The 13825-nt window shown below is 32.8% G+C and overlaps 2 protein-coding genes across 2 annotated transcripts in view; one reads left to right on the top strand and one right to left on the bottom strand.

The window, feature by feature from the left end:
- LOC106662286 overlaps nt 1-13825 on the bottom strand; it is a 53344-nt gene that overhangs the window by 3184 nt on the left and 36335 nt on the right. Inside the window, exons 2-5 of the mRNA XM_024227552.1 lie at nt 10565-10694; nt 10319-10504; nt 8171-9220; nt 64-168 (exon numbers count right to left, since the gene is read on the bottom strand). Coding sequence (XP_024083320.1) covers nt 64-168; nt 8171-9220; nt 10319-10504; nt 10565-10694 — 1471 coding nt within the window. The remainder of the gene's footprint in view (nt 1-63; nt 169-8170; nt 9221-10318; nt 10505-10564; nt 10695-13825) is intronic.
- Nucleotides 3367-7571, top strand: LOC106662287 (COMM domain-containing protein 3-like). Its single transcript, XM_014386275.2, has 3 exons — nt 3367-3944; nt 7004-7272; nt 7334-7571. Exons 1-3 carry the CDS (start codon nt 3806-3808, stop codon nt 7523-7525), a joined length of 600 nt encoding a protein of 199 aa, XP_014241761.1. The 5' UTR covers nt 3367-3805; the 3' UTR covers nt 7526-7571.

Below are 13825 nucleotides of genomic sequence, written 5' to 3' on the forward strand. Positions count from 1 at the left end.
TTCAGGCCTAGAAAGTCGACCGTGTTGATGGCACATCAACACTAGAATTTTGGTAAGGCGAACGAAAACAAGTTCTGTGAGAAATTTTCCTGATCGGACGAAGAGAATATGCGAAGACCATTGCTTCATCAAAGAAAAAATTTCCTCTCATGGCTGCATCAGAAGAGCCTATAAAAAATACATATAAAAAATAATTAGAATAAAACAAAAAAATAATTTAAAAAAATACAAAATACATGCATTTTAATAATGAAATCACTCTATGAGTGTATTAAGACCGTATAAATTTACTTGTTCTTGTAAAATGGCTATAATGTTTTATTTTTTTTATTGTTATTAGTTTCTAGATTTAGTAGATCATTGATTTAAATATAAATAAATATACAGTAAAGCAATGAATGATATACAAGAGGGCTAAACGTCCAACTTATCATTGGGTATTGAGTGTCAAGGGGACAGACCTTTTTACCATGCTCCCTGACACTCAACATAACACTATATTGATATTTCCTTTAACTTTGGTCTTAATTTTGTATATTTTAATAAATAAATAAGTTGTAAATAATTTATAAGTATAAATATGCAATTTAAACTATACCCTATATCGATTAATCTTAGATAAATTGGATCATTCTGCATATAATTTGAAAAATAGACATCGTGTACATCCAACTGTGGATAACTTTGGATTTAATTTTTGCAGTAAAAGATAAACGTGGGTGAAAGATTTTGAAGTAAAACATGGTGTAAAAATTAAAAATAGCCTATTAGCTGTTTACAATGAAGACCTCCGGTCACATATGAGGCAACATATGGTGGCCAAAAATCTTGGAAAAGAATACATAAAATCAATTTAAAAAAATTACAAAGATGGCATATCTTAAACGGGCAATGCATACTTGCACTAAACTAAAACTAATTAGAGTGGCCGTATTACGATCCAAAATGGTACATGGATTGCAGACAGGAGTCAAAGGCCCAAATTTTGACCTAGTGAAATCTCTAGACCCTCCCTACCATCAATTTTCTAAAGTGAGATCTATGCTATAGAAACGCAATAGTCAATGACAAAGAAATAATAAACTAGCGTTTTTTGCTAATATTGATTGAAATTTTATTACTTATTACTATTACATAATAATGAATGGCAACATTCATAGAACACAGATCACTTTATCATACGGCTTTACAGTACATTGTAGATGTGAAATTTTTGAAATATCACAACATATATTTGTAAGAATATATTTGATAATAATAAAATAACACGTAATATATTGAAATAAATTATGAAATAATAGAAGGAAATAACTACATACATTACAAGAATGAGTTATACTATCATTGTAATTTCCAAAATGCTGAATCGATTATTTAATAATAAATTATAAAATAATAGAAGGAAACAAAAACATTACAAGATTGAAGCATTTTTGAGCTGTATGATCATTGTACTTTCCGAAATGCTGAATCGATTATTTACTAAATAGCATGACATTTGCATCAAAACTATCCCCTTTTTATTATTGATTGAACTTTTATTATTACTCTTAGATACTAAAATGAATGATCTATACTTAGATAAAGTCATCATATGCTTTACAGTATACTGAAGATGTGAAATATTTCATATTTATGCTTATAAAAATATGTTTGATAGTAATAAAATAACAACATAATGCACTCAATTATAATAAATAAGGAGATAATAGAATGTAACAACAATATTTCAAGAATGATGCTTCTTTGAGCTGTACGATCATTGTACTTTCCAAATTACTAATTTAATTGACTAACTAGCATGATAAACAAATAAAAAAACACCCATATTTTGCTAATATAGATTTAACTTTTATTACTTATTACTCTTAGGTAACAAACTGAATGACCTACACTTAGATAAGTTTATCCATACTGCTTTACAGTATATTGTAAGTGTGAAATTTTTCATGTATCACAATATATACCTTAAAAATATATTTGATAATAATAAAATATCACATCATATACTTAAGTAAGTGATGAAATAACAGAGTGTAACAATGTTACAAGAATGTAACTTTTTGACCTATACGATCACCGTACTTTCCAAATTGCCGATTCAATTGAGTTATTAACATGACAAACAAATCAAAAATTCCTACGTTTTGCTAACATAGATTTAACTTTTATTACTTATTACTCTTAGGTAACAAAATGAATGACCTATACTTAGATAAGTTTATCCATACTGCTTTACAGTATACTGTAGGCGTGAAATTTTTCATGTATCACAATATATACCTTAAAAATATATTTGATAATAATAAAATATCACATAATATACTTAAGTAAATGAAATAAAAGAATGTAATGTTACAAGAATGAAGCTTTTTGACCTATACGATCACCGTACTTTCCAAATTGCTGATTTGACTTACAAGCATGATAAACAAATAAAAAATACCTATATTTTACTAATATAGATTTAACTTTTATTACTTATTACTCTTAGATAGCAAAATGAATGACCTACACATAGATAAGTTTATCCATACGGCTTTACAGCATATCATAGATGTGAAATTCTGCATATATCCCAATATATACAATAAAAATATATTTGATAATAATAAAATATCACATAATATACTTAAGTAAATGATGAAATAATAGAATGTTACAACAATGTTACAAGAATGAAGCATTTTTGAGCAATGTAGTCTTTGCTCAAATTTGTCAAATGCAGAATTGATTATTTACTAAATAGCATGATGATATAAATAGAAACTTTCCCGTTTTCCTTATAGGTTTCCTTTAATTTATACTGGATAATAAAACGAACTATCAGTTGACTTTTTTTTTACTATGGTTTTATAATGTTTGGGTAGTATTATGGGTGTAGGAATGTTAAGACTATGTACTGTTTACTGTTCAATAATTGATGTTAAACGTTCTATTTGCTGTTTAAGGGTTGTTAAATCGAGGAAAATTGCAGAAAATCGGTATTTGATTTCTAGGAACTCTTTGAAGGTTTTTGCCTCGGTGTTATGAAATGCGCATATAACGCGTTATTGGCTAATAAACAGAAAATATCGGGATTATTTTATTTAAAAAAAGTTTAAATTAGTTGTTAAGGTAGAAACCAGCGTAAATAAATACAAATAAAAGTTGAATATAGGACTTTCTCCTTCACAGGTTGTCCCAGCGAGGGGTGGTATCATTCAGCGTGGATCGAGGAAATTTCGGGAGTAGAAAATTTTAATAAAGATCTATTTATAAATAAAAGCCGTCTTCCGACGGTGGGCAGAGTTAAGTCGTAAAATCCGATAAAAAAACGTTTTAATCCGTCCTAAAAATTAGGTTAATCCAACAAAACACTGACCTCAGAGTTTGTCCCACATCCGATTTTTCAAAATAAAAGCCACTGGTTTTAAAAAGGGGCCTCGGTTCGAAACTCTCACATTTCGTCAAATCCCGATTTCGGGAGGATCCAGGCCTGGTCGGAAAACGGCGCGGCCGAGGAAACGAAAAAAGGAAAAACCAAAAAACTAAACAAAACAAAACAAAAAAAGTAAAAAACGCGTTTTTGAAGCGTATTTCAATTAGACAGCGCCTCCACTTCTCCCTCGGTTCTACGGACTCGATAACCTTTTTATTCGAGAGTTCCGATTTCGCCCAACTCGGCCGAGCGCCGTCACTCCGACACCGTCCCTGTTATTTACTGTTTCTTTGACATTTCCAACTTGCAAGAACTTTTACCCCCTTTTTTCCCTCCTTTTATTATTATTATTATTATTGTTATTTCCAGGCGAACGGTCTCGCCATGAGAATTTCCCAGGAAATACTCGACGGGCTCAAACAGATCGGCGAGACAAGTTTGTTGGACGAACAACGCCTGGAAAATTTGCTAAAAGAAATTTCCACTTACCTGGAATTTCCTCTCAATCCGAACCACTCAGTCGGTAAATTACTTTCTTCTCATTTTATTAATAATTCATTCATTTTATTACAAGAAAAACCTAAAAATTAAACGTACACTCCGGGTGATAAGTTATCAATTTGACATAAACAAGAGCTATCGGCGATTTAAAGATCTTATCAGTTTGTATGGGAAATCAAAAACACCCAGAACCTACCAGAAACATACAAACAACAATTACTTTCTTTATTTTTTTTAAAATAAATTTAAAATATATTCATTTTAAGGAAGTGGGATTGGAAGTCGACTATCATCAGAATTCTCAAATGTGAATATTTGTCGTTTTAAGACAATAAATGCGAGTAAAAAATTTTTTTTCTCTTAAAAGCAGGGTGTTAAGTTGAGATCTCGCTCAGGCAGTTGCTTTGTCCGACAGAAGTAGTGTCACAGGTGTGTTGCGTTTACCATCCATGTTGGTTCACAACAGTTTAGGCTCACTGGAAGACTCGATCGAAGAGAATGTAGTGGTCGAGTGTGATGTTTGATGGCTAGAGATGGTCGTTTTAATCTTCTTATCGCACTAAGAACCGTCATTTAATGGCTTTGTTGATAGGTAGACAGTTCAGTCAAAATAGCCATTAGAAGGCTGCATGAAATTAGCCATCATGCCCCACGTCTTAAGACATTAAACACACGTCTTAAAACATGTCTTGATGACACGCATCAAGTTGTCTGGTGGGGAGGCATCGAGTAGAAAGGTGACTATTCGCAAATCAGCATCTCGCTTGGACACTTGAACAATGGAGAGCTTTTCAATTCACAGGTTGCTGGTTTGATTTGTGGCAATCATATCAGCAGGACTGTGTGGAGAATGCTTTGTTTCATATGCCCTATGTGAATCACACGCTTTTTCAAAGACAATTGTGGTTTTTTTGAAGCTCTGATGCTATGTACTGCATCAGGTTCTTTACTACAGGAGAGGCATCGAGTAGAAAGGCTACTTCGCAAGTCTTCTTGGACACTTGAAGAATGGAGGGGGGCTTTTTGATTCACAGAATGCTGGTTTGGTTTGTGGCAATCATAGCAGGACTGTGTGTGGAGGATGCTTTGCTTCATATGCCCTGTGTGAGTCACAGGCTTTTCAAAGACAGCCAGTTATGGTATTAGGTTGTGATGTTCTGGACGCATCAGGTTCTCTTCTCTAGCCATTGAGTAGAAAGACGTTCGTAAATCAGCATCTTGGAACTTGTACAATTGGGGACTGTTCTCTTCACAGATTAGTGGTGGTTTGATTTGTAGCAATCATAACCGGTACAGTGTAGTGGAGAACGCTTTGCTTCATATGCATTTTTAAATACAGTCAGTTAAGGTATGGGGTGGACCCAACCATGCCCGTACCGAACCGATTATCATATATCAATGGTTCTTTGACTACACTAAGGTACATTTAAGAAGTTCTTCTGGAAGCTGTGTCCCATTCATGTCATTTATTGGGGACAACTTCATATTAATAAACGATAGTGCTTGACGACATGTAGCTCGAATTGTCACTCATTACTTGGAGGATGTAGGGATTACCACAATGAATTGGCCAGCTCTTTCTTCTGACATTACCCCTATATTTGCCATCTTTAGTGGTTGGTCCATAATGTACTCAACCAACAGAATATAGTCATGTTCTCTTTGTAAACAAATCTCCCAACATAAATAACATTCTTTAATGGTCCTGTTTCACAACTTTACAAGAAAATTAATCATATTCCTCTTATATTTTTTAGAATAATTGAAATATTGTTTTATTGGGTATATCCCACATCCCAGGCAAAAACTCTTATATGGAGGTTTGCCATCCTGGATTATGATGATGATTAGGATGATTTGAACCACCTTTATTTCAGGATAGGGATAGGGATAAAAGAGGCAGCTACTAGGCCTTCTGCACTTCTACCTGAGTAGATCTGTAATGCTCCTCTGTTTTTTATAACTCACAGGCCAGCTTCAGGTTGTTAATAAGCCTCCATAGCCTTACCAGCGGCTTCTTAGTGTAGGATCTTGCTTATGGACTTTCCTGTCCCAGTTGCAAGAATCTGCTCCTACATAGACATTCACAAAAACATAAAATGTGTTCTGCATTCTCCTCAACTTCCTGGCAGTATCTGCGCAGTGTTTCTTCTGTCTGTACCGGCGCATGTGTTTTGTTAAGTGGCAGTGTTCTCAGGAGTCCAACCAGAATCCTGGTTCGGTTGCGGTTGCCTTCCAGTAATTTGTAAGTTTTGCGGATGGTCCTGTGAATCTCTTCACGTACCTCATGCATGTGGTATTGTTCCACCAGGTTTTGGACTCATTAAGGATCCATTTTATTTCAGGAAATTTATTACTTCTTTCTTTCTTTTTCTTTTGTAACTTTCAAAAGGCTTATCTTCTTTTAAGCTTGAAACTCAATCAATCCAGAATATCTTCATTTTGTCTTTTTTCTTTACTCATGCTTTTCATTTGTGAATATATAAGTCAATTTTATAATTTGCTTCTTACATGATTCATTCGTTATTTTACATGTTATTCATAAAAGTTAAATCTATAGTCTAAGTTTATATTTAAAAATCTCTTCTTGGGTTGTTCTCTTTGTCTTCAAAAAATTACTTTTCCCTTTTCCATTCTGATGTTCTTATTGGTCAGTTCGGGGATTAAAACAAATTGATAAAACCACCATTTCTCTATTATGTTCTTTAGAATAAAGAATTTATTCATAATGGTCTATTTAGCATTGTTGTATTCATTTTATATGTATTATCTTGTATTGTTAAGCTTTGAAATTTGTATTTTTTTTCTAATATGTAGCCTTCTTCCATCTTGGCCATGCAGCTTATTAATACAAAATGGTCATATATCTTTTAAAAGAAACTATATATAACGAAAAATAATTAAAAAAGTATGATTCTGATGGGTGTAAATTCCTGAAATGTTAAAATAATTAACGTAAAAAAAATCCAAATAGAATTTTTTTTAACCACAAATTATAAATTTTTGCCTTTCAAGAATTGTCTGCAATGCTTGATGTGGTCATTATAACAGTATAACAGAACTAAAAAGAATTATTTTCAGATATCCCTCCTGATACACCGGAGATAGATGTCCTCAAAGTGATATATGCATCGCTATTGACATTCCTGATTGAAGGAATGCGACGGAATGAAGATCCTCTGACGCTCAAGTGCATCCTTGGTAATCAAAATGTACCAGACGACAGAGTCGAAAAGATCCTAGACGTGTACACTAAGCAGAAGCTTCCTCTCAGGCTTTCATTGAAGAGTTTTAACTCAAATCCTCCGCACATATTTGATGTAACTTGGAAAATGCATTTTTGTGTGAAGGTAGTTGATTATATTTATTTAAAAAAAGCAAAAAAAAAAACCACATTAATGTTTTTTTTAGACTTCATTTTCCGACTTTGACGGGAAATTGCTTTACTTCATCCAGCTGATAGTCGGGAAAAATAACTCGATTCAAAATTTTAACGTTGAGACTGAAAAAATTAATTTTGTATGCACTGTGAACCAGTTGAAAAGTTTAGTCGCTACTTTGAAGGCGGCCACTAGACATTTAGAATCTATAGCAGAACGATGATTGATAAATATATTTGTTATTTAATGTTCATGTAAAAATGTATGTAAAATATAATTTACTTTATTTACAAATTTTTTCATTTACCTTGTAAGTCTTTATAGCCTTCAAGTGTATGCATATAGATAGGATTCATGGTTCACTAAAATTTTTGTAATATGTCTTTTTCAACTTACTTTCATCTAGTTTCACATGCAGCATGTGATTGGCATGGTATTACCTCAGGTTTGGAAAATAAAAAATAAAAAAATTATAAAGAATTTATTTGAATATTACCAAATGTTTGCCAACAAACATTATTGTTTAAAAATTGTTTTCAAAGTACTATATGTTATAAAATGAATTAGGACAAAAATAAGATGACAAATTAAAACCAAAGATTGTTATTTATAAAACTAAATTTACATATCTTAAATTCATTTCTTTGGACGGTTCTTATTAGAGTATAAACTACTATTCTTAAAACACTTGCTTTATACAAAAGAAAAAAAATTAATTCTACATCACAGCCTGAAATAACATAAATGTTAATTTCCTGAAAAATAAAACTTTAAACACTCAAACTTAATTTTCCCTAAATGAGAAAAATAAATAATTAAATAAGGAACTTGTTTTAGTAGCATTTTTTTTTTTAAATGATGAACGCTCATGGTATTTTAAGGATGTAAATTGGATCTGATATTTGCTCTGTTTTTGCCTTTTTAAATGAATTTTCAATATCGATTAGAAGTTTCCCTTGGGTCTCAGGTAAGAAAAAATATACAAATACAACAGCCATAAGTGATATTATGCTGAACAACCCCATCATGCCAAACAATTCCAACGACATTAAATTTGGATAAACTTTGATAAGTGCAAATATAAATAAATAAGCTAATGATGATACGACTCCGCTCATCGCTCCTCGTACTGATAAAGGAAAAAGTTCACCGATCATAAGCCATGGCAGTTGGAGCATTCCCAACATGCTAGCAACCACGTTCAGAATAAAACATATCAAAGGTATGTACGGGCAAGGCCTGTCTTCGATGAACAAATGGCCAAATTTATATTCATAAATGGCAGCACAACCCATTGAAATACCCATTCCCAATCCAGAGAACATTGCAAGCGGTCTACGGCCAAAATTTTGGATACAGATTGATCCAACAGCACTCGTAAAAAGCCGCACACCTCCTACAATTATCGATTCAACCGAGCTGTCAAATACAGACCCAATATCTTGGAAAATGTTGGTCATGTAGTAGACCAATATGTACATCCCTGAGCCTTCCTGGCAAATAAAAAAGAAAACGAGGATGAGGAATGGTTTCCACACGCCTGGCTCTTTAAGCTGAGAAAGATATTCCGTAAGTGAGAGCGTCTTCTTTTTGTGAATGGATAGTAACACTTGGTTCATTTCTTTTTCAGCCACGTCTCTAGATGCTCTTAGCGAAAAAAGTGTGTTTTGCGCTTCCTCGTATTTTCCTTTTGATACAAGGTATGGTGGTGTCTCCGGCAAGAAGTGAATGACGACAAAACTGAACGCAGCAGTCGCAGCACACACAATGCAAGCGAGGTGCCAATCCATAAAATATCCAAAGCAGTAGACCAATAAAACGCCAAACGAGACAAAAACTGGCCCAAGTGAAGCAAGCATTCCTCTTTCAGATGGTAAGCTGATCTCAGCTAAGTACACATAACTAGTTGCCGCCATCCCTAAAAAAAATAAATATTAAATTGTTATAACTAAACTATTATTTATTAGCAGTTAATTTTCCTAGTTCCTTAATTCAGTGCAATTGACAATTTAATTTTTATTTTATTTTAGAAAAAAACAGTTCATTGACTGTCATTGCTGCTTGTGCTGCTGTATATTATTATAATTTAGAACATATTAAATCCATTTTCCAATAATTTTTGTTTACAAATTGTAAGATCCGGAAGTAATTAGTAATTAAAATAATAATTTATGAGGATTTATCAGTTGTGATTGCTATTTAATGAATTATTTAATAAGAACACACTTTAAAAGTTTTAGTTAATAAGTAGAATAGTAAAATCATATCAATCATAAAATTAACTTATAGTTCATTCAAGTAGGAATAATGTACTTTAGTGGTACAAAAAGTGGTATTTTATCGTTTTAGTTTTTGAATTTTAGCTTGTTTTTATTTGCTTTAGTTTCTCACTGGTACAATCGAACACTTTCGACCTCAAGGGGACCGCAGTGACCGAGCTGGTTAAGTGCCCGACTCATATTTGCTTATTTGCCATGCTAGTGGTTCAAGGTTCGAATCCCGGCAGAGCTGTGGCTTTTTAATTGATCATAGTATAAAAATTTACTGTAAAGTGGTTTGAAACCTAGTCTGCGCTACCTAATGGATAGTTGGATGTTAAACCCTCCTTAAGCAGGATATTATTTTTTTACTTGTATTTATTTATTTTTTACTGGCTTGATATCAGTTGTAAAATTCTCCAATTACAAATCCAGTTTTTATGTTTATCGGGTTGTCCGGAAAATAATGCAGGATTTTAAGTTTTCATTAAAAAAAATCTATATAAAATATTCTGTTTACGTTTACAGGATTACTCATTTGTATGAATGTCNTTATTTTGATTAAAGAACATTGCTTTAAAGTAACTAGTTTCTTTTTTTTTGTTTAATACCAAAATCCTGCATTATTTTCCGGACAACCCAATAGATTAAGTGCACATAAATTCTTATTACTAATTTTTTATAACAATAACTGTCCTTGCAGCAAAAATCATTTAAAAATAATTTACATTGAATTCAATCATTCATGATTTATTTACCAATAGCAAATCCAGTGATGAATCTTCCGATGCATAACCATATTTTGTTCTGTGCAAGTGCCATTAGGATCCAACCGCAAAGAAACGGGAATGCTGTGATTTGAAGAGTCGTTTTCCTTCCGACGGCTTCTGCAAGAAGTCCTGAGATCAAGGCACCTCCGGGTGTCGATATCACTCCCAAACTGGCTGTAAAAGTTTTCCAAAAGTTGGTATCTTTTAAGAAAAAAATTTTTTTTCCAATCTTACCAATCCATGATGCGTCTTCACTATCTATTTTTATCGAGCTGTTTTCCAACTGTGGTATTAGAACGGCTGAGAAGCCTTGTGACATACCAATAGATATAGAGTTTGTGTGAATCACCAGTGCCACAAATAACTACAAAAATAAGAAATAACTATTAAATTATTTTTCCTAATAAAAAATCTATCAATGTTTATTATTTACATAACTTTTCCATAATAATATATCACAAAATTTTCATTAAAAAAATTTACGTTTTCTTGTACAATGTAAGCATAAGCCAAACAATGAAGACACATTCCCAGCATATGAAATTGAAAAGGCCACTAACAGTTGGAAAATGGTCACATCCATCAGAAACTAAATGTGGATTACAACTCAGAGGGAGATAATTTTATTCTAGTGTTTACGGATGGTAAAATTGGCGAAGAAAAAGTGGGTTGTGCATTTGTTGCACAACGGAGGTTCGGAAATATACAGCATGCACAAACTCCCCCCCCTGGTGTAGCAATAATTGGGCCGAATTATTTCCAATCCTGGCGGCATTACAATGGATTGAAATAGAAGTAAAAAAAGAGAGGCTCGGAAACAAACAGAAAGATCAGTGACTTTAGCCTTAAGGTAACAGCCAATCACAAAATTCACAACAGGGAAGCAGAAATGTTTAGAAAAATATTACGGAATTTGGAAAAGAACTTAAATACAAAGATCAAGATGGGTTGGGTAAAAGCACATAATGGTATCCATGAGATCAAGCTAGTAAATATACCAAAAAGCAGCCCTTAACGAAAAATTGGTAGCTTCATTAGACCAAGTGCCAATTTTCTATGTAAAAAAAGAGATAAGGAAGAGGACAATGGCCCAATGGGAACTTGAATGTACGAATATAAAAAAAGGCTCAGCAACAAAAAGTTTTTTCCAACAATTTCCTCCAGAATGCAAGTAAGAATTAGGCATAGAGTCGGACTAACAATGGCTCTAACTGAACGCAGAGAACTAAAGCACATCTCAAAAGATTCAGAATAATTAACAATCCTGAACAGCAAACATTGAAACACCTCATTTATAGATGTGAAATGTTTGAAAGCAAGTGTGCAACTCTTATCTCAGATCCAAAAAATTGTTCATTATGGAGAAAAATGGCCAAAAAGCGTGAAAATACTGATCCACAAGTTACAGTAAGATTTTCTGATATTTGTGGAATCCATTTGTCTGAAAGAAGATTGACGCCTTAAAATAATTATTGATAGGACCGCTTGTGTTTTATTGGAATTCAACTGTGATATTGGAATTCCAGTGATAATTAACTAAATTTAAGACTAATTATTGAGAATTATTCAGAAATAGTGAGATGCGGTCTGGTGTGATGTAGGTTTCAGAAAAACATTTTCTTTATCGTGCCAACGTTTCGATCTTTATTGAGATCATCTTCAGGGTCTCAAAGCGTTGGCAAGATAAAGAAAATGTTTTTCTGAAACCTACTTCACACCAAACCGCATCTCACGATTTCTGATTAATTATCAATTAACTAATCACCACACACACTAATTACTGAATTGCCTGCTATTTAAATTATTTGTTAATTTACTTGCATAGCTATTGGGTGTCGCACCCTCAACACGACACACAAGAATGACACATCTACACAGAAAGCAAACACTTTGAGCCCTGAAGATGATCTCAATAAAGAGCGAAACGTTGGCACGATAAAGAAAATGTTTTTCTAAACCCTACGTTACACCAGACCGCATCTCATGATCTTCAAATAAGTATTGCATAAGTTGTTACATTCCATCATCGTGTGATGCATCATGGGGAGTGTAGGGAAAAATTTGTTCCTTTATATCCAATAAAAAATATTTTCTGATATCTGAGGTGGCAAGGAGGTACATAAAATTCGAGTTTGCCAAGGATTTCTGGGGAATCTATGCAATTATTAATTAATTTGAAAATAAAAATAATCTCAAAATACTTTCTTCTGCTAATAAGAAGTAAGATTTAATGGGAGCATGAGAGGATTTATCATTGTGACAGTTTAATTTGAAATATAATGTATGAAGAAATTAATTTTGAACAATTTGAAAAAGTTTTATATCAGCGTAGCAGTGCGGATTCCTGATGATTGAGGCATATTCAAGAACAGGATGAAGTGATTTATATAGATGGACATTTTGGATGATGAAGCCAAGCATTTTAAAAGAGCGATTTTTGATTTCTTGTAAATGTAGCTTAAAGGTGAGATCTCTAATACAAATTCTTCTAACAAGCTGTGATAATGGAATAAGAGTGGAAAATAGTGTAAGAAAAAGTTACAACTCGAGTTCAACCGAAGTTCGAAAAACTTAGTTCAAGTTACAGTAACCATATGAAAAATGGCTCAAATCAATTTTTGGTTTACTTGTCTCGATCATGACAAATTCGAAAGTAAAAACTAGCTAGAACTAACGACCACACGCTGAGAGGTCATTAGTGTTATGTGATCATTATGCAAATAGAAATCGTCTTTCATAAGCAGTGAAAAGAAGGGAATCCCGATTATTCAATCAAACAAAATCGTTTAGCAGCTTTCTTGAATCGTCTTAAAAGGGAAATGCACTTCAATTCCAAGAAAGAGAAGAAAAAAGGACAAAGGCATCGCCATTGTACCCGATCATTTTGGAAAATAATTGTTTTAAATAATCAAGGAATGTTAAAAATATTTCTGTTACGATATTTTTCCTACACGTTAGAGAAGCACGTATGTTTTTGTCCAAAAGACACTTGGTTTTGGTCACCTTTTTTGTTTTTCAAGGTTCTAGCCAATTATGAAGCCGAAACGCAGATGAAAGGAAACAAACAGCGTGACAAGACGAATCAGGAGTAACTAACAACGGTAAATATAACAAGTTTTTACCAACAACCACCGAAATGGGGCTATTTTTTGCTGTTTTTATTCTGTGGTCAATGATTTGTCTGAGAGTTTTAACCATTTTGGCTCTTCTGTAAGTGTCTAAAAACTGGATGGGCATGTATCGACAAATAGTATCTATTTATTTGTTCTAATAAATCAGTATTAACAAATAAATCGATAAGGTCTGTTTTATATGTCATTTAAGGCTCTGTTATTTTCCAAGAGTATTAATTTATTTTAAGTCAAAATTATATTAATTAGACTGGGTTTATTAAGTAACCTCAGAAGTCATAGATTATTTATAATAAAATGGGGATTTCATTTTTTGAAAAGCATACTATGGAAGGGGGAAAAGGACAATTTAGCATTAGATTTA

This window comes from Cimex lectularius, unplaced genomic scaffold, assembly GCF_000648675.2.
Source record: "Cimex lectularius strain Harlan isolate CLEC.00 unplaced genomic scaffold, Clec_2.1 scaffold106, whole genome shotgun sequence".
NCBI classification, from domain to species: Eukaryota; Metazoa; Arthropoda; class Insecta; order Hemiptera; family Cimicidae; genus Cimex; species Cimex lectularius.